At 57.5% G+C, this 22,479-nt stretch overlaps 3 protein-coding genes and 1 long non-coding RNA gene across 5 annotated transcripts in view; 1 reads left to right on the forward strand and 3 right to left on the reverse strand.

The window, feature by feature from the left end:
- The window catches only part of LOC308593217, a 285,688-nt gene extending 277,293 nt beyond the window's left edge, over positions 1 to 8,395 (forward strand). Inside the window, exon 2 of the long non-coding RNA XR_014010860.1 lies at positions 6,928 to 8,395. This is a non-coding gene — a long non-coding RNA (uncharacterized lncRNA). The remainder of the gene's footprint in view (positions 1 to 6,927) is intronic.
- Positions 148 to 5,352, reverse strand: CYC1 (cytochrome c1). The gene is made up of 7 exons (XM_081205071.1): positions 5,227 to 5,352; positions 2,843 to 3,036; positions 1,619 to 1,745; positions 1,205 to 1,362; positions 912 to 1,072; positions 715 to 815; positions 148 to 467 (listed from the first exon to the last, which is right to left on the reverse strand). The coding sequence occupies exons 1-7, from the start codon at positions 5,314 to 5,316 to the stop codon at positions 363 to 365; spliced, it is 936 nt and encodes a 311-aa protein (XP_081061197.1). The 5' UTR covers positions 5,317 to 5,352; the 3' UTR covers positions 148 to 362.
- Positions 7,493 to 18,331, reverse strand: GPAA1 (glycosylphosphatidylinositol anchor attachment 1). 2 transcript variants are annotated; one of them, XM_081204664.1, is made up of 13 exons: positions 18,264 to 18,331; positions 17,893 to 17,989; positions 17,618 to 17,797; positions 15,878 to 15,989; positions 15,630 to 15,777; positions 14,830 to 14,931; positions 14,028 to 14,224; positions 13,606 to 13,802; positions 12,890 to 13,043; positions 11,831 to 11,926; positions 10,342 to 10,538; positions 9,948 to 10,118; positions 7,493 to 8,665 (listed from the first exon to the last, which is right to left on the reverse strand). In XM_081204664.1, the coding sequence occupies exons 2-13, from the start codon at positions 17,964 to 17,966 to the stop codon at positions 8,422 to 8,424; spliced, it is 1,872 nt and encodes a 623-aa protein (XP_081060790.1). In that variant the 5' UTR covers positions 17,967 to 17,989; positions 18,264 to 18,331; the 3' UTR covers positions 7,493 to 8,421. The 2 variants fall into 2 exon arrangements, with proteins under 2 accessions (XP_081060790.1, XP_081060791.1); XM_081204665.1 differs by lacking the exon at positions 18,264 to 18,331 and adding an exon at positions 18,097 to 18,219.
- A 2,099-nt stretch (positions 18,332 to 20,430) lies between these two features.
- On the reverse strand, positions 20,431 to 22,384 carry EXOSC4 (exosome component 4). Its single transcript, XM_081205353.1, has 3 exons — positions 22,188 to 22,384; positions 21,844 to 22,050; positions 20,431 to 21,055 (listed from the first exon to the last, which is right to left on the reverse strand). The coding sequence occupies exons 1-3, from the start codon at positions 22,356 to 22,358 to the stop codon at positions 20,696 to 20,698; spliced, it is 738 nt and encodes a 245-aa protein (XP_081061479.1). The 5' UTR covers positions 22,359 to 22,384; the 3' UTR covers positions 20,431 to 20,695.
- Positions 22,385 to 22,479: the final 95 nt, after the last annotated feature.

Below are 22,479 nucleotides of genomic sequence, written 5' to 3' on the forward strand. Positions count from 1 at the left end.
AGGGGTTAAAACCCCTTCAATAAAAAAGAAAAAGTATAAACGCAGGGCATGCGCAGGAGATTTTTTCCGGGGTGTGCGTGTGTGTAACAGCCACTCAAGACAATCCATACGATGTACTACCTGGATTTCAACACAGACACCAGCCGCTTATTTCTGGTTGAAGAAATGCGTTTTATTGGGTGCCCACCCAGGGTCCTCTTCCCAAGGCTTTGTGGGTGACCGAACGGATGGAGACGTTAAATAACAGCAAATGCATGGAGACGAGCGCCTGTCCGCCTGCCAGTCTGTGCATACATTCCCAGGGCAGTAGAGGCAGCGGAGCGCAGGCATCAGAGAGAGGTCCGCCCCACCGGCAGCATGGGTCACTTGGGGGGCCGGTAGGCAATCTTCCTGCTCTTTAGAACGGACCACCTGTGCCGCTTCAGGTAGTAGATGAGGGGCAACAGCATACCCATAATCAGCATCATCTGGGGGGGGGGAGGGAGACAGTCGAGGGGGGGGCATAAGGTCACTTTTCTACAGAAAGATTTCAGGAAATGAATCACTGGAGTCCCCACCCCCTGGCATTCCTAGGAGAGCAGCACACAGGCAGAAGGGGGCCGTTTCAGCAGGCCTGTTTGCGTGTTCCCAGACCTCCCACCGGCTCGCTCTCTGGGGCAGCCAAGCTCCTGCCGCCTGGAGGGCTCCCTACCCCACAGGGAGAGGCAGACCCACCTTCAGGCCCATCCGCTTGCGGTGGTCATGCTCCGGCTCCGCCGCCCACCGCAAGAAGGTGCAGACGTCCTTGGCAATCTGCGACATGGTGGCCGGGGTGCCTGCACAGGAGAGGGCAGAGGTTTCAGTCCTTCATTTTTATTCTGCTGTGGGGCTCCACAACCGGCCCAAGGGAAGTCCTGCCCGGCCCCACTCACCATCCTCATACTCCAGGATCTCGTTGTAGATCGGGGGTGCCATGCCAATCGCCTCCCCAGGGAAGAAGGGGTTGTAATGAAGCCCCTCTCGCAAGCTCACACCGCCGGGTGGATCACAGTAGCCAGTGAGGAGGGAAAACACGTAGTCCTCACCTCCGTGCCTGGAAGGGAAGGGCAAGGGAGGCTCAAAACCACCAAAGGCGACTCTGCTCCTCCACCGGGAAGAGCACAAAACCGTGCCAACGTGCCAGAGGCCACCCGCCTTAGTCCAGCCCTGGTTTGGGCAGCGTTACCTGGCATTGACGATGTAGCTGAGGTCGGGGGGCAACGCCCCGTTGTTTGCAGCTCGCGCTGCTTCGGGATTTGGGTAGGGCTTGGGAAAGTAATCCGAGAGCTTTCCAGGCCGCGTGAACATCTCGCCATCCTCGTTGGGTCCATCCAGCACCTCAGCCTAATGCGGGACATGCCAGACTTGAGTGCCAGAGTCCCAAGCCGCCCCGGGGAGCCAGGCTTCCCCCCACTTCCAGTATGATTTGGTCTCACCCACCCGCCCTCCAATACCAAGCCATCCATAATGCCAGCCAGCGCAGGAGAGCCCCTGAGTCAGGGACCAGCTGTGCAAGGGGCTCCGGGCCACAGCTTTGCCAGCCACAGCAACCCCCGCCCCCGCCCCACTTCCCTGTGCCCCCCCCCCACTCAAAGCCTACCTCTTCAGCCAGGGCCTTGGCTTCCGCTTCAGTGTGGCTGACACCAACAAGGTTGCGAAAGGCCAGGTACTCCATGCTGTGGCAAGCGGAACAGACCTGCTTGTACACCTGGTAGCCGCGCCGGACGCTGGAGACAAGCCAAAGAAGGTTCTGGTGTGTTTCTAGCCCCCCTTCCAGTTATAACCCTCCTGTGACAGCTCACAGCTAATACAATCTATCAAACAATATCTTTTAAAAATGAAAGAAAAACCAAACTAAGTCAAACAATCAAAGATAGCAGCTCCCAATAGGGAGGATGAATGCAGGCAAGAGTTTTCCTTCCTTCTTGGAGGATTGGGGTGGTGGATAGGGCACTCTGGGGCAGGGGTCAGCAACCTAAGGCCCATGGGCTGGAAGCAGCCCGCGGAGGTCGTTTGACCGACCCACGAGCCACCCCTGAATCGAGCTGCCTGCTATCACGCTGTGCCAAACTGAAAATCGCATCTGCGCAAACACAGACGCTGAAAATCACGGGTGCGCGATTCAGCCCACAGAGGGATCTCCGTGGGACTGATCCGCCCAGCCAAGATAAACCTTCCTGGCTCTGGGGCAACTCCCCCAGCAGGCAGGCAGGAAGCATCTTCTGGGAGCAAAGGCAATGGCGCCTATGCAAGGGAATGGGAGTGTTTCACCCACTGCTGAAAAAAGGGTACAGTCAGTGCCCGGGTTGGTGAAGGAAGGAGAGCACAAAGCAAGGCAGGGCATGACTGTGTGGACTTGAGGAGAGAGACAACGGGGTCACAGTGACAGGGAATAAAGCAGCCTTTGCTTCCTGCTTGGGGAGAGGGTGGGAGACCCAGCAGGGAAGCGGCTCCAGCATCCTCACTGAGGTACCACTGCACAGGCCTTGGTAGTCAAGGAAGGCCAAGGAGGCGGCAGGTCCTGGCAAGTGCCAGCTGCTGGAAGGGCGCTGACAGAGATGAACTTTGGTTCTGATCTGTACATCTCTGGGGCTGGGAAGAAGAAGCAGAGCATGGGGGAGGGGGGAGGGGAGGAGCTTGTGCTTGATGTGAGTCATCCGACTGAAAAACCACGGGACGCGGGCACAGGGCAGCCACTGGCACAGCCAACCTCCAATGGCTCCCTAGCAGGCTGCAAAGGGGAAGGGGTGCCCCAGTTCTCATAAAACTCCCCCCCCCCGCCCCCGCTGCTCTGCCTCCCTCGCCACCTCTGCCCCGTCCTCACCTGCTGTGATCCAGGGACGACAGCATGCCGTTGTGACTCCAAGGGTAGTTGGGGGGGTGCAGCTCCAGCTCGCCAGCATTCACTGCGGTGTGGAGGGCCAGGGCCAGGCCTGCTCCGCCTGCCGTCAGCACCCCCAGCGTGGTCAGCGCCACCTTCTTGCCTCGGGAGAGACCTGCCAAGGAGGTCAGGTTGGCCTGGGGGGAAAGGACAACAGAGTGAACTCGTGGGCAGACAACAGGAGGGGCTTCACCGAGGCCTTACAATAGCAAGACTTGGGCTCCTGTCGAGGACTTTTGCCTAGTATTGTTCTGTGAACCACCCTGGTATAGGGCAGTACAGACCTCCAGGTATAGGGCAGTACAGTCATACCTTGGGTTAAATATGCCTCAGGTTGAGCATTTTCAGGTTACGCACTGCAGCAACCGGGAAGTAACAGAACGTGTTACTTCTGGGTTTCACTGCTCACACATGCGCAGACGCTCAAAATGACATCACGCGCATGCGCGGAAGTGGCGAATCGCGACCTGCGCAAACGTGGGTTGCATTTGCTTCAGGATGCGAATGGGGCTCTGGAACGGATCCCATTCGCATCCAGAGGTATTACTGTATACAAATTCTAATAATAATAATACGGTCATACCTTGAAAGTTGAATGGAATCGGTTCCGGAAGTCTGTTCAACTTCCAAAATGTTTGGAAACCAGAGTGCGGCTTCTGATTGGCTGCAATCAGAAGCCACAGAAGCCGCGCCAGATGTTCAGCTTCCAAAAATCATTTGAAAACTGGAACATCCACTTCTGGTTTTCAATCGTTCGGGAGTCAAAACATACGAGTTCCAAGGCATTCAGCAACCAAGGTATGACTGTAATCATAATAATAATAGTAATAGTAATAATAATAATAATAATAATAATAATAATAATAATAATAATAAAGCAGCCTCCCAAACACCACGTCAGACGATCCATTCATCTAATCTCATCTATACTGTGAGGGGGGGGGGAATTGTTAATCAGGGTCTAAACTACCTAAATGAATGAATGAATTGAACTAGCAGTATCTCCCCAGCCGAAGACCTCTGCTCCTTTCAGCTGGGAGATACTGGGGGACCAGAAATTGGGGCTTTCTGCATGGAAATCAGGCAATCGTCTACAAGCCAAGAACATCCCTTGTGGGGGTGGAGGAAAGGGGACATGAAAGGCAGCCTGAAAATGTTATCACTGTATGGTTTTATACTTCTACATTATTGTAAACTGTTGTAATATATTTCTATGATACAGCACTATATAATTTTATAAGTAAAATAGATAAGACTACAGGATGAGCAACGCTACAACCATTCGGAGATGCCTCAACGTTTGTGGGGAGGGGGTCCCTTGCCAAAGTCATTGTGCTGCATCCGCCACGCGCAGAGGGATGCTTGAGCAGAGACCGCGAACAAGAACAGCAAGCAAACCCCAAGCACACCATCTAGGCTTTGCGGCCAGAACCAACGCAAAACCCAGAGGTGACAAGAAGCTGCGGATCGACCTCTATTCCTGCAGCCTCTGCAGGTGCCCCAAATTGCGCTTCAGGTGCTCACGGCAAGAATCCCAGAGGAGCTTCCAGTCCCTCTGGCCCTCGGGACCCAGCAGACCAGAGACCCGGCCCCCTTCTTGCCCTGCTTTGCATGGTCCCCGTCCCCACGCCTGGCTGCCCAGCTCCCTCCGTCTGCCACTCTCCAGGCGCATCCTGAGCAGGGCCGGATTTGGGATTCTGGACCTAAGAGGTATCTCAAGCCATTTGCACAGGCAGAACTTAGGCACCCTCTATAAGACATGAGCAGGCTGGCAGGCGGGGCCAGGACTTACATCAGAGGAGCTTACACAACACAAAACTCTGCTGCCGTGTGCAGGTTTCATTTCATGTGTTTTTACTCTTCTATTTTGGAAATGCACATCCAGTTTTTCCCCTTTAATGTTTTTTGGGGGTCCCCAAGCTAGAGCTCGTTTAGCTTCTACGTGAATCCGGCCCTGATCCCGAGAAGCAGGCTGGCCCTCCGCTCCGCCTGCCGCAGCCCCAGCCCTTCAGAGCCCCCTCGGCGGGCAGGGGGAGGGAGAGAAAGGCGGCCTCCTCCTCCTCCCCGGGAGAAAAGCCGGCCTGGCAGAGGGTTCGCCAGGCTCCCCCCCCCCGCCGCCTCAGCGCGACCTGCGGAACTCCCCGCCACGGGAAGGAGGGCGGCTCTGTCCCCCCCCCGCCGCCCGGGACGCCTCTGCCGGCCCCCCCAGGCCCCCCGGGCGAGGGGCGTCGGGTGACCCCTCGGGGGACGCGGTGACCTTGGGCCGCCCCCGTCGGGGCGGGGCGGGGCTTCCGGGGGCGGCGGGGCGGGGCGGGGGCGGCTCTTACCCGCGGGCGGGGCCCCCCGGGCAGGGGAGGCAGCAGGAGGCCCCCCCGGGATCGCGCCAGGCTCCGCGCCGCCGCCGCCGCCGCCGCCATCTTGCAGAGGAGCCGGCCAGCCCAGCCGCCCACAAGGCACCGCGCGGCGGAAGGCGGTCCGGCGTCACTTCCGGAGGGGCGGGGCTTCCCGGTCGGAGGCGGAGACAGAGACGGGGGGAGGAGTCAGAAGGGACACTGCGGGGGCATCTAGTCCAGCCCGGGAGAGGGGGGCGCCCAGCCTCGGCTTGACAGCTTCCCCGCCTTCTGGCTGTCGAGGCGGCACCTCCTTCCTGGCCACCTGGAGCCCCGGGTTCGAGTTCTGCGCTCCAGAGCGGGCGGCTCTCCTCGTCAGGCTGGGCTCCCAGTCCCTTCCTCGTCGAGCTCGAGCCTCCTCCACGCCCGGCAGAGCCCAGCTGCGGAACTCCCTCCCACGCGAGGAAGAAGCCCCTGGCCACGAACTCAGGCGCAGTAAGAGAGGACCAGGCCCATCCGCGGAGGGGGGGGAGGCTGTGGGTGGCTCTCTCGGATGCAGTCCTGCTTTTGCCTCGCGGCCCCGGGGAGGCTGGGCTGGCTGGGCCCCGTGGCCGGATCCCGCTTTGGGGCTCTTCTTCCTCGGTTCCCAGGCCAGGCTTTTCTCTTGTTCCCGGAAGTTGAGGCTGCGTGTCACTCTTCATATTTGTAGCTCTACGGGGAGGGCGAAAGAATCCCCATAGAGCTATGAAAGTGAAGAGAGGGCCTTCTCCTCCTGCCGACGGGACGCTTCCGCGTTGAGCCGGAGAGGCGCCGCTGAGTCCTTTCCTCAGCTGGAAGCGGGAGGGGGGCCGCCCAAGGCCAGCCCCGCAGTGCGACCCGCTTGGAGTCTCGCCCGGCTCCCCTTGGCGAGGCTCCTCGGCCTCCAGCGGGAAATGCCAGGCGGGGAGGAGCCGCTCTATGGTGTCACCTCCTTGCGCTTTCTATGTCCCCTCTAGGAACGGCGTGCTCCGTCGCTTTAACTCCTTCATGACCCTCGTAGGGGTGGGCCCATCACATTGCAAACAGAAGGGGAAGAAATGGAGGCAGTGAGAGGTTTTACTTTCTTGGGCTCCATGATCACTGCAGATGGTGACAGCAGTCACGAAATTAAAAGACGCCTGCTCCTTGGGAGAAAGGCGATGGCAAACCTAGACAGCATCTTAAAAAGCAGAGACATCACCTTGCCAGGAAAGGTCCGTATAGTAAAAGCTCTGGTTTTCCCAGTAGGGATGTATGGAAGTGAGAGCTGGACCATCAAGAAGGCTGATCGCCGAAGAATGGATGCTTTTGAATTCTGGTGCTGGAGGAGACTCTTCAGAATACCATGGACTGCAAGAAGATCCAACCTCTCCATTCTGAAGGAAATCAGCCCTGAGTGCTCACTGGAAGGACAGATCTTGAAGCTGAGGCTCCACGACTTTGGCCACCTCATGAGAAGAGAAGACTCCCTGGACAAGACCCTGATGTTGGGAAAGATGGAGGGCGCAAGGAGAAGGGGACGACAGAGGACGAGATGGTGGGACAGTGTTCTTGAAGCCACCAGCATGAGTTTGACCAAACTGCGGGAGGCAGTGGAAGACAGGAGGGCCTGGCGTGCTCTAGTCCAGGGGGTCACGAACAGTCGGACACGACTATAAACGACTAAACAACAACAAGGAGTGGAAAAGGAGCCCAGCCAGCTGCCTGCTAGACCCAGCTGCCCATCCACCTCCGTACTGCCGACACTGACCGGCAGCAATGGCTCGCCAGGGCTTCAGGCGGGAGCCTCTCACCTTTCCCAGTGCCTCCTTTTGTTGTACCTGAAAAGGGAGTCAGTGGAGTCGGTATGTGCTGCTTCTAAGCCTTGCCTTGCAGCCCCAACCCTCTGCTCCCTCAGCTCAGGCTGGCAGAGGCACAGGGAGAAATCTGCCCAGGAGCAGCTGAGGCTCTTGCCCAAGGGACCTTAGGCTGAAGGGCAGGTGCACATTCCTGGCCCAATTCAAAGTGTGTAGTGGCTTCCTGTCTGTGAAATGCTCTTCCCCCAGGGAGCTTCGCCTGACACCTTCATTAAATGCCTTTAGATGCTAGGTAAAAATGTTCTTCCACTAGGCCTTGGGCTGCATAACGTCTGATACCCGTTTAAATGTGTGTGTGGGGTGTGTGTGTCTTGGTTTGTTTTGTTCTTTTTTTATAGAGTGAGAGAATCTTGTGTTTTTCTGTTGTGAACCACCCTGAAATCTATGGATGAAGAGCAGTATACAACTTTAATTAATACATAATAAAATAAAAATCTCTAAGCTGTGTACAACATAAAACCAACCAGTATCGTTAGAACAAAACCCAGTAGCATTACAACAAAAAGACAACATGAAACCAGTGAACCTGCAGCAGTATAAACGCATGCCCTGTCATCTGGAGCTGATGGGAGTTGCAGTCCAGCCACATCTGCAGGGCCAAAGATGTGCCCCACCCCCGTTATAACGGGACCAGCTGCTGCTTTGCTTTACTCTCTTAATACATCTTAAGTTCAAGGTTATGGTTGATATTCTGAATTGTTAGCAGACGCCCCAAGAGCTGTGTTTCTGGTGAGGAGTCAGGATGAAAATAAGTGCAAGCACTGTATCAAAACCTTTTGCCTTTATTTTTATTTAAAGATTGTACACAGCCACTCCCCCCCCCCCCCAGTATCATCTTGCATTGCTAACATCAGAGCTGGTTGTTGGCCCCACCTGGTCCGCGTGGAAGCTGAAGCCACCGAGAAAAGGACCAGCCACACCCCAGGCTGCCCCCCTGCCCCTGAGAGTCACACGCATGACTGAAAGCAGGACCACCACAAAAGAACCAGGACCCAGTTACCCCAGCCCAAGCTCCCTCTCTCCTGCAAGCTCTGAGCAGCTGCCCAGCCAGCCCCACACCCAGAACTATGAACCGTGGCTGCAGCTGCCGCAGACGTCAAATCCCACAAGACCAGGATATTTCCCAAGCAGGCATCCCCTGCAGAGTCCAGCTGATGGCTTCAGGAGGCCTCACCCGCCTGCCCCCGAGTTTCACATTTCTGAAATCACAGTGGCACCCAGCAGGATGGAAGGGAAATCTCGCCTGGCCGCCCCAGGGAAGTCCCGTCCAAAGTGGATTGGGGCAGGCCAGTTCAAGCACAGGGGCGGCGTCAGGGGGCTACTTCCAGAAAAGCACATTCCAGAGCAGAAGCCAGCAGGGGTAGACGAAGATGGCGATGAAGGGGAAGACGATGGAGCCGTAGAGGTGGTGGTCCAACAGCCCTTCAGCAATCGCCTGCAAGAAGCGCTGCCAGCCCTCCAGCAGGGAGATGGGGTACTCAATGAGCTCCTGGTACAGGAAGATGCAGAAGAGAAGTGTGGCCGCTGGCGTGACCAGGACCAGCAGCACAGCGTAGAGGTACCTGGGGGAGGAAACGGGGAAAGAAAGCTCTGGGCTCCTGCGGGCACACGGGCAGGGGCAGGCCCACCCCGAAAGGGCAGGGTGTGTTGTGGGGTTCGTTGTTAAAATTTGCATGCCTCCCTTTGCCTGTAGATCACAGGGCAGTTCACAAGATAGAAGTACAAGATAAAAACACAGAATACACGATAAAACAAGACGAAAAACGTTTCCAAGTCGCACAGAACAACTTCATCCCTCCCTGCTACTTCAAGATGAAAACCCAGATGTGACATACTCAATTGCTAGATTTTGCGCTGCCATGATGGATATTCGTCAAAGGGTGGTTTGCGCCACAAACTAGGCCCCAAATGCAAGACCTGTGCTCCTTCACACTCCCTCTCTTACAGTCACTTTTAACCGTTTGTACTTGTTTCTATCTTTTTAAGTTATGTATGATATCACCTTTTAACTACTCGTTTTTATCCCTTACCTCATTTAAGTTTTACGCATTCTATTTATCAGTATTTTTTATCTTATGCAGGTCTGTGACCAAAATAAAGTTTGATACAAATACTGAGGAACAAAAACAAACGGAGAACCCCCACCTTCCTAAAGCAACCGTTCCTTCTTCAGCCATGGACAGGGTTGAGACACCCACCGCCCTGAAGGACAGGACCAAGGGTCCAGGGCCACAAATTTGAAAAGCTGAGAAGCTTGCCTGGGGGACACACTCCCCACCCCTAAATTCCGCAACACCCCCACAGAAGGATAATGGGGAGGACTCTATTCCTGCAAAGCACCTTTTGGACAAAAGAGTCCTATTTGTATCTCCATTTTGAAACTAAGGCCAAACACATCGTCCTGATGTGGGCAGCTCTGCTTTGCGTGTCCTGAGGAAGCCCAACATACAGAAACAAATTTGGCTCTGCCAAGCATTTGCCTTCTTGCTTCTTCCTCAGGCCCTTGGCTTTCCCCGCAAAGAACTGGTCCAGAAGAGGGGGAACGCGGCCACTTCATTAGGCCAGGGATGGGGAGGCTGCAAGTGCCCAAGTGATGCCATTAGACAACAGCTGCCACCTTCCCTGATGTGTTGGCTGCAGCTGAGGGCAGCTGCGAACTCCCAGCAACACTGAAAGGCCTCTGTCTCCCTTTGTAGTTGGAGGACAGAGCGCAGGGGGAGGAGTGGCAAGGAGACGCCCCGTCATCTGCCCTGGGCAATTCTGGTGATCCCTGTCCTTTGCAGCCCAGTTCTTGTGGGGTGGGGGCAGAGAGGGAAGCAGGCAGCAGCCCCAGGGCGTACGTACTTGGGCCCCGTGGGCTGGACAAGGGCAGCGACAGGCACCATGGTGACGGCCAGCAGGAAGCCCAGGGAGAAGTTGATGAGGGTGATGCAGCCCAGCTGCATGGCCAGGTAGAGGAGCGAGACCAGCTTCAGCGTCATCCAGCCACGGTCGCTTCCCGAGCCCGTCAGGACCCTGCGGGGCAGAGAGACAGAGCCAGTCTGCAGGCGGCACAGCCACAGCCCCTGGAAAAGAAGAGCAGCAGCAGCCTGGCCCTTGCCCCAGAGAGCGCTGGGCAATCAGGCACCCCTTCAAGCTCTGCACGTCTCGCCCTCTCCCTGCCTTGTGCCGGGGCAGGCAAGAGTCGCCCCAGGGCCCCCACCTGGCCGGGCCGTCTCCTCCCCTCCCTCCCCGTCACCTGTGCGTGTTGTGGGGCAACGCCAGCCCCGCCACGTAGATGGCAATGACCGTCAGCACCACAGCCTCTGACTCCGAGACGGGGAAGTGGTGTGTGGCCACCTGCTGCCCCAGGATGGGCACGAAGTAGAGGGCCAGCCCCGTGGCGTGGCAGATCAGCAGCGGGGGCACCAGCGTCAGCAGGCTGGGCTTGGGCTCCTGGGTGAGAGAGGAGGGCAGAGGGGTCAGGAGAAGGGCCCCCTCCCTGGGTGGGAGGGCCAGGAGTCGCGGCTAAGGCTGGTGGGGGTTTCGGGGGGGGGCAAAAACAACCCCACCCGTTCCCCAAAGAAGAGTTCATTGTGCATTTGGGGATCTCTGCTGGAACAAGGGCAGCAACTGCACCGAAAAGCAGGACCACTTTGACCCCCACAGCACGCCTGGCCCAGGGCAGAAGAGGGGAGGGGGCTGGCAAAGCCTGGCTCTTCGGGGCCTGCAGACTCAGGAGGATCTTCAAGCGCATTTTAGTCTCAAGGTGTCCAGGGAGCATCACATTTCCAAGCCGTTCTCTTCCTCAACCAGCCATGTCTTTTTGGGGTGCTCTCTCTTTGTTGCCCATGCCATGTAGGGGTGCAGATATCCAGAGTGTGGGGGTCAGGTGGGATTGCTATGAGGAATTATGAACTATGGAGCAAGCCATTGTGACAGCAATGAAAGCATGGCGTTGACTGGGTTTGATTCATTGACAATAGTTTCTGATTGAATCCCACAAGTCTCTGCACCTCGGCCATTTGCTTTCTCTACGCCTGACAGGCACGTATCAGCATTCTGAAACACAGACCAGCTGCATCAGGTATCCTGGGTCATCCAGATAGAAGGTAGCTTTGATGTAGATCTTAAGGGCCAGGAAGAGAGTTCACAAGGAGAGGGCAAATGCTGCCATCCTACCTCTCCTGTGTACTCCTGTCTATGACCTCCGGGGTTTGGCTGAATGCATTCCTCCTTTTATTCCTATTTTATTTACTCTGAACTACATATGCGTGCTCAAGTAGGAGATAGTTTCTTTGTAGTTAACAGAATTTCTTCTGATCTGACTTTGTCCCACGTGGTTTTTTTTGAAATGCTCAGAGGAAATCTGATTGGTTCTTACGAACACTGTGTAAAAAGTCTTTTGTGAATAAAACGACCTGGGCCGAGGAGTGGAAAGGAATTATCATTATACGCACCCCTCCCAGCCTCGTGTGTATCTTATTAATCAAAGTCCAATCCTTCCTTTACTTTGGAAACACTACAATGCCATGCGCTGGAAGCAGTCAGTGTGAGAGGACTGACCATTCCAGGAGCAGACAAGCAGCACCCATGTTTTTTTCAGGGGGGGGTGCAGGATTGCAGGAATGGGCTGTGCAGGGTGACTTCAAGAGGCGAGCAATTCCCACGCAGGTCCTTTCCCACCACCGAGTCCCTTCTCTGCCCCCTCCCCAGGGACCCCGCCACTCCCTGCCACATCATCTCACCTCCAGAGCAACAGCACTAGGACCTTGGTCTCCGTCGCAGAGCCGGTCATCTGGGTCCACATCGTAGCGGCTCAGCTTCATCCACAGGTCCAGAGCGTGAAGAGGAAGGAGGAGTCAAGGGAAAGGCAGGACCTCAGAGGACGCGATGAGCCAAGCCAGGAACTCCCCTCACCCAAATCCTAGGGGACACCAACCAGACATCCCCTCCCCAAGTATCCAGAGGAGCACCAAGGGGGGTGGCCTTCCAGGGTCTAGCTAAGGCGATGCCAGGGAACCTAACACCCCTCGACCTCTTGTCGGAACACCTCTGGCATTTGCCAGAGCTCTGCTGAGATGAATGACAAGTGGAGGGAGACGCACAGGGCAGAGTGAGGCTGAGCCTGGCCAGACACACACAGGGGGCACCCAAGGGAGGCCTCTCGCCCACTCATCGGGGCTGCAGCAAACCAGGGCTGCTCCTGAAGGGCTTGGCTGCCAGGCCTATGGGCCGCAGTTGCTGCATGGAAGAGAGGAGTCCAGAGGGACGCAGCCAGTGACAGGAGAAGCTGTGTTTGCTGAAATTCTTCCTTCTGGCACAGGAACAACATCGCACAAGGACGCTGTCCGGCTGAAGGGTAGGGCTGGCAGCCTGGCACCACTGAAGTCTGCTCAGGCCATCTTCCCAACAGGGGATGCCCCAGGCCCTCTCAGCTTCTGTTCATCCTCGCAGCTGGTCAGGGCAGAAGCTCCAGAGCCTGTCCTGTCCTCTGGCTCCCAAGAGGTACAGAAAAAGCCACCCTCAGGCCAGAGGACCCTCGAGTTGGGCTCCCAAGCGCCTCCCTGCAAGGCCCCAACGCTTGGTGGTCAGAGGGAGCCTCTCCTGGAGACAGACGCAGCTGCCTCGGCTGGGACCATCAGTCCGTCTGCTTCCCGGGGAGTCCTCCACTATGTGGCCCCCCAGCTGGGCTCCTCAAGTGGGAGCTTCTCCTCTGACCCTCCCTGGATCCCAGCTCAGAAGCAGCAAGAGACAGAAACTCCCCCAGCCCCTCTCCCTGCTCCCCACACAGAGGAGGAGGATATCTTGAGGACCAGGATGAGGATGAGGAACCCGAAGGCTGGCATGTAGAGCCCGATGGAGACGAAGCGGGAGAGAGACGGGAGCAGGTAGAAGAAGTACGACTGGTGGAGGCGCTCCAGCAGGTTGTTCAGCTTCCGGAACATTCCCTCCAGGGTCCTGGGGAAGGGAAGCGACGGGGTGAGAGGCAGAATTCTTGGCTTTGAAAGAGGATGGGACCAATTCATGGAGGAGGAGGAGAGGGCTATGGATGGCTCCGGGCCAGGATGGTTCTGCTCTGCACCCACAATCAGAGGCAGCAGGGCTTCTGAGAACCAGTTGCTGGAAAGCACAGGAAGGGAGAGAGCAGCTCCTGGGTTCGAATCCTGCTTGTGGCCTTCTTCCCTTGGGGCCACATAGTGGCTGGCCACTGGGAGAACAGGAGGCTGGACCAGAGGGCCTCTTCTTTGGCCTGAACCAACAACCAGGCCCCACTTATGCTCTCATGGAACCTCCAAGCCCAGAGGCAGTCTACCTGGATTCCTAGGTTTCCAGGGGCATTCAGCCACTGGGAGAGCAGGATGCCAGGCTAGAGGGGCTCTTCTTTGGCCTGATCCAGTACCCATGCTCTCCTGAGGCCGGTGTGGGCGTATCCCAACCCTTCTCAGCTTCCACACAGGCCAAAGTCTGCTCCCCAAACAGGCTCCTTCGCACCCACGTCCTGCCAAGGCCGCCTACTCACGTGCCAACCATGCCCATGTCAAACTTGTACTGGCGGAAGCTGTTGATGCCGCGCAGGGTGATGGCCTCGATGTGGTAGCGCAGGAAGAGCCCGTGGTCCCCCTGCGGCCGGCCGGAGCCCTGCTTGAGCACCATCAGAAGCATCGTCTGCAGAGAGTGGACGAAGGCCGGCAGGGAGTCCCAGTCGGAGCGCTGCAGCTGGAGGGGAGCGGAGAGGGGACTCAGGACAATTGGCCCAAAGCAGCTCCCTGCCCTCACAACCCAGGAGCGGAGAAACCCACCCCACGGACAGGACAGGGAAAGAGGCAAGGCCGGAGCCTCCCCTCCAGCCAGCTGGGGCCGCTTCCCTTGCAGGCCTTTGCCTAGGGGGTCCTGGGCAGGGCCCAAATGGCCTCCCCCTCCAGCAGCCCCCCTGGGCCCCACCTTGCCCTGAATGGTGCAGAGCAGCCCGTTCTTCTGGCAGAAGGAGTAGAAGAGGTTGACGAGGTCCAGGTTGGGCAGCTGCCCGTTCAGCCCCTCCACGGCCACGTCAAAGCTGGTGATGACGTCGCTGCTCAGCTCCAGGGAAATGGCGGCCTGGATGGCTCCTGCCCGACCCAACATCCCTGACGAGTGCACCTCTGCGGGGGGAGAGAAAATAAAAGCTAATGAGGGTGGTGGCCGTTCGCATCACGGGGCAAGGGGGCGCTGCCCTTCATTCCTAGAGGACAGGAGCCAGTCGTTCTGCGACAGGGCAGGGCAGAAGCCCGGTGGGGGGGGGGGGTTAGGAGATAATAATAATAATAATAATAATAATAATAATAATAATAATAATAATAATAATAATAATTTATTATTTATACCCCGCCCATCTGGCTGGGTTTCCCCAGCCACTCTGGGCGGCTTCCAAAAGAATATTAAAATACTATGATACATCAAACATTGAAAGCTTCCCTGAACAGGGCTGCCTTCAGATGTCTCCTAAAAGCCTGGTGGTTGTTGTTCTCTTTGACATCTGAGCCTTTGTGGCTGGATAACAGGACCCTGGAAGAGCTGGCTGGGTGCAGGGACGTTGGGGGTCTGGGCCAGGCCTGGGGAATGCAGACAGCGAAAGAACTGGCAGAGAGACACAGGGGGCCGCTCTGGAGAAACAAGAGGAGCCCCCCAGCCGCTCCAAGGCAGGTGCTCCAGGCAGACTCCCCCAGGGCGGCTGGGCAACCCCCCCCCCCAGGCAGCGCCCTCTCACCTGTGACGTTGACGTCATGATACGCCTCCAGCCAGGCCTCCATCCCAATCAGGTCGTGCTCGTTCACCAGGAAGATGATGTCTTTGGCCCAATAGATCTGACCTAGGACACAGGGGAAGCTCAGCAGCCCCCATGAACCCCCTGGGCAGGCCCAGCACTGGCACACATCGCCCCCCCCCCCCAAAGGAAGCAACAGGCAGACCCGGTTCTTCCCTCCCAGCCAGGGGAAGGGAAACTAGGGAGGAAGCTGGATCTTACCCCCGTCTCGTTCTAGGAAATTTCATGCAATATACCGTATTTTTTGCTCTATAAGACTCACTTTTTCCCTCCTAAAAAGTAAGGGGGAAAGTGTGTGCGTCTTATGGAGCGAATGCAGGCTGCGCAGCTATCCCAGAAGCCAGAACAGCAGGAGGGATTGCTGCTTTCACTGCGCAGCGATCCCTCTTGCTGTTCTGGCTTCTGAGATTCAGAATATTTTTTTTTCTTGTTTTCCTCCTCCAAAAACTAGGTGCGTCTTGTGGTCTGGTGCGTCTTATAGAGCGAAAAATACGGTAGTTCTGGGAAGGTTGAGATACGGAAAACCCAGGTTTAAACTTGCACAAATGCAAATGAGCCTATTTGGCCTGGATTCCAACTGGCTTGGATTGCACTCCTCCATTTTTGGGGGAAACAAATAGAGGGGAACAGGGGACAACACCCCCCACCCCCGGCCCTCACATCTCTAGTGTAGCAGCGATCAGCTGAAGGATCTCTAAAGGTGTGGCAAAGGGAAGCCCTCAGCCCCACCCCTCCCAGCTCACCTCGGAAGTGGGAGGCCAGCGCCAGCATCAGCCCCACGGCCTGGTTGTTCTGCTGCCCCACACTGCAGGGGACGCTCAGCACTAAGGACTCCGTACTGGCTGCCCGGGGAGCCCGCAGGATCCCGTAGACGTTGGTGCCCTTGACCATCTGCAAAGAGAAGGGCAGCCCCAGGGTTCATCTCCCCAGCAGCGGAACAGCCGCACCCCGGCCCCCCCGCCGGCCCAGGGAGGAGCCTGGAAGCACCTACGTATCTCTCTCGCATCTCGTCGGGGAAAGGCAGTGTGCGGGAGAAGGGCTGCTTGTAGACCTCCAGGCCCAGGTTCCACATGGTCTTCTCCAGCCAGGCCACCGGCATGCCCCTGGGGAGAGAGGAAGGGGCACCAGGGGCACCGGGTGAGGGCCCAGCTCTCCTCTTTTGCCCCACGAGCTTTTACAGCAGTGCCCCCCTTGAGGAGGGAGGGGGTCTCGACAAGGTGGCAGGCGGGCCAGTTAAGCTGGCTGAGCTATCCTACACTGTGTCACCAGAGTATGAAGAGAGATACAATGAAATCATCTGCATTACACTTTAATGTTAATAATAAGAATAATATTTATACCCCACCCATCTAGCTGGGTTTCCCCAGCCACTCTGGGTGGCTCACACCACATATCAGAACATACTCAAACATCATTCCTTAAAAACTTCCCTATATAGGGCTGCAGGGGGACGCGGGTGGCATTGTGGTCTAAACCACAAAGCCTAGGACATGGGTAGGCAAACTAAGGCCCGGGAGCTGGATCCCAATCACCTTCTAAATCTGGCCTGTGGACGGTCCGGGAATCAGCGTGCTTTTACATGAGTAGAATGTGTGCTTTTATTTAAAATGCATCTCTGGGTTATTTGTGGGGCATAGGAATTTGTGCATTTCCCCCCGCAAAATATAGTCTGGCCCCCCACAAGGTCTGAGGGACAGTGGACTGGCACCCTGTTGAAAAAGTTTGCTGACCCCTGGCCTAGGGCTTGCTGATCAGAAGGTTGGCGGTTCGAATCCCTGCGATGGGGTGAGCTCCCGTTGCTCGGTCCCAGCTCCTGCCCACCTAGCATTTTGAAAGCATGTCAAAGTGCAAGTAGATAAATAGGGGGAAGGTAAATGGCGGGAAGGTAAATGGGGTTTCCATACACTGCTCTGATTCGCCACAAGTGGCTTAGTCATGCTGGCCACATGACCCGGAAGCTGTCTGCGGACAAACGCCGGCCCACTTGGCCTATAGGGCGAGATGAATGCTGCAACCCCAGAGACATCTGCGACTGGACCTAACGGTCAGGGGTACCTTTACCTTTATACAGGGATGCCTTCAGATGTCTTCTAAAAGACAGATAGTTGTTTATTTCCTTGACATCTGATAGGAAGGCGTTCCACAGGGAGGGTGCAACCACCGAGAAGGCCCCCTGCCTGATGCATTTCAGCACCTGCGTACTTTACATCATGTGCACATTTGTAGGAAAATCTTGCACTGTCTCCATAAGAAAACCAGGCTTGGGTTTGAGTGGACCTTCAATGGAAGGAAACACTCAACACTGACAATTTATTCTTCATTATATAAGGGTTTAAAGAGGAGGCAAGGCTTATCCACACCTCAGAAAAGTATCTGCAGAAGGCTCACTTTCTATTGCTATTGTTAAGAGATTGGAAGCCAGCTGCCAAGGTGTGCCAAGGCCAACCCACCAGGGGCAGAAAGACCCTAAACTGCACTGGGGGCAAAACTGCTTCTTCCCTTCGATATCCCACTCCTGGCAGAATGGAAGACTTTCCTTCTTGTAGAGTCAGGGAGCGGTGGGGTTTCTCTCTGGGTCAGCAATGTTGGGGGTGGCACCAAAAGGCCTGCTCTGAGCCACTGGGTTCACCTGGGGGGCTGCAGAGGCCCGAGAGTGCCAGCCCCGGACGCACTCGGGGTGCGGCCCAGAAGGTCCTCTGCCCCCCAGGGGTCTCCCAAGCCCCTCACTCACCCCGCCTTCTTCTTGTGGCCGGCAAACTCCCGGGCGTAGGAGAGGGCGCGCTCCCCGTGGACGAAGTGCTCCTCCACCATGGTGGAGCCCATGGCGTTCTCCGACATGTAGATGCGCAGCGTGAAAGGGTGGAAGGCCAAGCCCAGGAACCAGCCCAGCCCCACCAGGAAGCTGATGATGCTGCGGAGAGACGGAGAGGGAGGCCGTTGGGGGGTCAGGGGGGCTGTGCCCCAAGGGAGCCCCCCCCCCCGAGGTCTTGCCCCGATGCTACTCACCAGAGCGGGGTATTGAGGCGGAGCAGGAGGCGGGAGAGGGCGCGCCGGCGGTAGGGGTCCGAGAGCAGCCCCATGGCCGCGCAGAGCTCTCAGGGCCCTGGGGGGCAGAGAAGGGGGGGCAACGCCATTAATAACAACAACAATGAGAAGAACAACCACATTCACCCCTCCCGCCCCCCCTTCCCCCTTTCATTGGGCTCAGACCTGGCAGGGACCTGGGTTCGAATCCCGCCCCCTCTCACCCGCCCCCCCCCCGCCTGGCCTCCCTCGCAGGGCCCTTGGGGGGCCAGACAGGCGGGACGAGGACCCCCCCCCACCGCGAGGGGCGGGGCGAGGGGAGGTAGGCGGGGAAAACCGGGCCCCGCACCCACCGTCCAGGCGGGGCTCCTTCCGGGGCGGCCGAGCGCACGGGAGCAGCGAGAGGAGCCGGCCAGAGCGGGCCCGGGCGGAGGGGAAGCGGAAGGGCGGGCGCGGCAAGGAGCCCGCCGGAAGTTCCGCCTCCGGAACGGCCGCTCCAGCCCACGGTGGACTCTGTGGTCTGGCGGCGCTTCCGGGCCTAAGAAGGTCGCTCTCCCGAGGGGGGAGGGCACAAGAGGTCCTCCGAGCATGTGCAGAGTGCGCTTGGGGCCAAGGGAAGCTGCGGTTCCTGCACCGCACAAGCCCGCTCCCAACTCTCCTTCTCCGCCTGGGGGTTGCAATTTCCTTTAATTTTGGAGGCGGGCAGCAGAAGCAGAGGCCCCTGGCCCCGGACCAGCTGTGGTGCCCCCCCTGCTCCGCCCGGCGCCCTCCCCGGGGCCTCCGCCTCTTGGCTCCTGGTCTTCCAGGCTGTGTCCTGGGCCGAGTCTGGCAGGTCGGAGAGGGTGGCTTGCTCAAGGGCAAGTCCAGGAAGCCCCCCTGGAGCCCCAGGCCAGCCCCCCCCCCCCCCGTTTGATGGCGCAGCAGACAGGCCTTCTGCACAAGAGGAGCTCCTCTCCGGGCCAGGCCCTGCTGCGTCTCTCCTTGGAGCACCTGCCACCAACAGAGATCACCCGAACATCCCTGGGCAGCTGTGTTTTCCTAGCCTGGGAACGAGCCCACAGCCTCCACTGTGCATGCCATGCTCAGTCCCTGCTGGCGTCTCCAGGTGGGGCTCGGAAAACTCCTGCCTGACACCCCAGAGATCCACTGAGCTAGGGGGCTGATCCCTTGGTATGAGGCAGCTTCCCACATGCACTTTTTGCTCCTGCCAGGACACGTTGCCTCCAAGGTCTTTGCTGGGAAATGTTGCAGCTCACTCAGCCTGGCCACGGCTCTTGCATTTATTATCTGCTGACTGTGGTACCTCCGTGGCACAGCAACAGTTCTCAGACCATGTGGGATGGGGCTATGCTGGTGCCCCTCCTTGAGGTTAATTCCTTTCCCCCGAAGCTTGTGACTGGCATGTGCCCCTCGCCTGACCCCAGGGCCACTGAAGGAGCTCCTGCCCAGGCTAGCGTCCCCCCACTTGCATTCTTCCACAATGTGGGCTGGAAGGGCCCAAGAAGTGACCCACTCTGACTCCCCCCACCTGCCCAGGGTAGAACCAGTCATCCACCATGCCAGCCAAGAGCCAAAATGACCTGCAGAGAAGCCCGGGTGCATGTGTCATGCCACAGGCACCATCCTGTGCAAAGAGCACATGGCATAAGCACTTGCCAACCTTGGTGGGCACTCAGTGTGGATGGGCTGCTTCTGCAGAGAACTGTAGTGGAAGTTATAGTACATGCTTTGCTAGATCTCCTATCCAGTGTTAGAAACTCACCAGGCATGTTTTGCGACTGGTGCGCTTATAACTGCGACGACAATGTGGAGATCCCTGGATGCCGGGTTGGTGAATGAGGAAAGCCAAATGTCACTTAGAGAAGGATGTGAAATATTTTCCTTGAAGCTTGAATCTGTTTTATTCTGGATTGTTTTATTTGATTTTTAACATGTTGTAAACTGCTTTGAGATTTGTTATTTATAATATAAAGTACTATATAAATTAGGGACGCTGGTGGTGCTATGGTCCAAACCACTCTTGGGCTTGCCAATCAGAAGGTCGACGGTTCGAATCCCCGCTACAGGTTGAGCTCCCGTTGCTCGGTCCCAGCTCCTGCCTACCACCGGTGGGGGGCAGTGCCTGGGTATCTCATTGTGGCAACCGTAGCCTAGGTTTAAGGTGCCATTTGGGCAATTTGATTATATATCTGAGTTTCTATCACTGGTTAGCTCTGATAATGCAGGCATGCTTTTCCTCTGAGAGCGCAACTTAATTTCTATGCATGTGTGCAGCTAAGATGAAGGAATGGCCCCATGTAAGCTGTGCAAAGTGACAGGCCTTTGGACTCCCCTTCTGTGGCCCCCCAGCAGCCAGAGTTGTTCTGGCCAAGTCAAGCATCACAACGGTGTGTTTACTGAAGACACTCGCACAGAACCCCGGGTCAGGGGGGGCGAGGCTCACCTGCTCTTAAATCTCAACCAGTCCTGAGGCCAGAGGGAAGCCACGTGACGTGTGCCCAAGTGATCCACACTCCGTACTTTCTTTGGAAGAATATTTAATTCTCTGGCATGTAAAAAAGAAGCAACCCTGTACAAAAAGGCTTAGTGCAAAGCACCGCAGGCAGTGCAACACAGGCCTGCATCTAGCTGCGCATTCCTCTCCCACAGAGAGCGGCTCAGTTCAGGGAGGAAGGGGGAGATTCTTGGCTGCATCCAGCTGGCGCCACCTGAGAAAAGGGCAGAGGAGGAGGAGGCATCTTCCACCGCTCTGTGCCCCTCACCCCCAGTGCAGCCGGGAGGGGGCTCACTTGCCCAGCAGAGCAGTGACCTCGCGCAGATGCTCCCGCACCGCCTGGTCTAGCACGGCGTAGACGTCCTTGCAGGCCTTGCTGGCGGCTTCCATGATGCGCTCCAGGTGGTCCTCGTGCAGCCGGGCGTTCATCTCCAGCAGCGCAATCTGCTCCGACTTGGGCAGCAGCGCCAGGGCCATCTGGGGGCCGCCGGCCGCCTCCTCCACGTAGTTCAGGTCGGCCAGGGGCGTGTCCTCCAGGAAGCCGGCCGAGATGGCGCAGACGTAGTCCCGCATGGGGATGCCGGCGTCAATGACCGCCAGGGTGGCCGCGTTCACCGAGGCGCAGTAGTTGCCGCCGTCCGCCTGCAGGATCTGGAAGGCGCAGGAAAGGCTTCCTCAGGACCCGGCGGAAGGAGCCCCTCCCCACCCAAGGCCCCCAGCCAGAGCCGGGCCCTCAGGCACCCAGCACGCCCGGGGAAAGGGCACCCATGCGCACAGCTATGTCTTGCTGGGGGAGCGAGGAAAGAGGCAAGGAGGAGTCAAGGGGTAATGGACTTTGCAAACCTGGGATCGCTGAATCAAGCTCGCCCCTCTTGTTGAATTAATTAAACTGAGTCATTTTCATTGGATTTTGAATCAAAGTGCAATTAATTGTTACTGTTTTGAATTTTATGATGTTATTTTCCTTAGCGGGTTCTGCAAGCTGCTATTCTGAATTATGCTTTTTATAGAGTGATGGTGATGCTAATAATTTATTTACAGGTAGGTAGCCATGTTGGTCTGCCGTAGTCAAAACAAAATTTAAAAATTCCTTCCAGTAGCACCTTAGAGACCAAGAAGTGCGCATGCACACGAAAGCTCATACCCATAACAAACTTAGTTGGTCTCTAAGGGGCTACTGGAATTTTAATAATTTATTTATTGCATGCCACCCACCTGACAGGGTTGATATTATATTATTAGATTGGTATTATTATTCTATTACTTCTATGCCACTCATCCGACTGGGTTGCCCCAGCCCCTCTGGGCGGCTTCCAACAAATGGGAAGGATGAGGGTGGGGGGCACTGGGATGGATTTATGGGGCCAAGGCACCCCCCCCCCAAGTTTGCTGCCCTCTTAGAGGATGCTGGGGGGGCTGCACCATCCCCCCCCTCCCACCTGCACGTAGATGTCGATCTGCGACCGCGGGTAGAGCTGGGTGAGGATGGCGGCGTCGAAGGTCTGCTTGAGTTGCAGGCTCATCTCGCCCGCCTGCCGGTCGCCGTGGGGCCGCCGCTTGCGCTCGCCGGTGCTGAAGGTGGCCAGGCTGAACTGGCAGTTGAGCAGCGCCTGGTCGGGCAGCGCTTTGCCGCGGGAGCCGCGCATCTGCCGGAGGACGAAGGAGGAGAGGAGAGGAGGGCAGCGCGGTGTCGGGAGAGCCCTGCGCCCTCCCGCGGGCCCCGCCATCCCTCCCTCCCCGGTCCCCCCCCCCGGCCCTCCGCCCGCCCGCCCGGCCTGCCTACCTCGTGGGGCCCGTAGACGACGGCCAGCGCCTTGGTGTTGCCCTGCTCCAGGTAGGCCGAGCCGTCGGCCTGCGCGAAGACGCCCAGCCGGGCGCGGATCTGGCGCAGCTCCCCGGCGCGCCGCCCGTCCACGCGGTAGCCCTGCTCCGACAGCAGCTCCAGCCCCGCCATGCCCGGGAAGGAGGAGGAGGAGGAGGAAGCCGCCGGGCCCCGCTCCGCCCCTCGACGCCGCCGGCCGCGCCCCCTCCGCCGCCACGCGGGGCGCCAAACGGCTCCGAGGGTTGCGCGCCCC

This window comes from Podarcis bocagei, assembly GCF_964188305.1.
Source record: "Podarcis bocagei genome assembly, chromosome: 8".
Taxonomy (NCBI): Eukaryota; Metazoa; Chordata; class Lepidosauria; order Squamata; family Lacertidae; genus Podarcis; species Podarcis bocagei.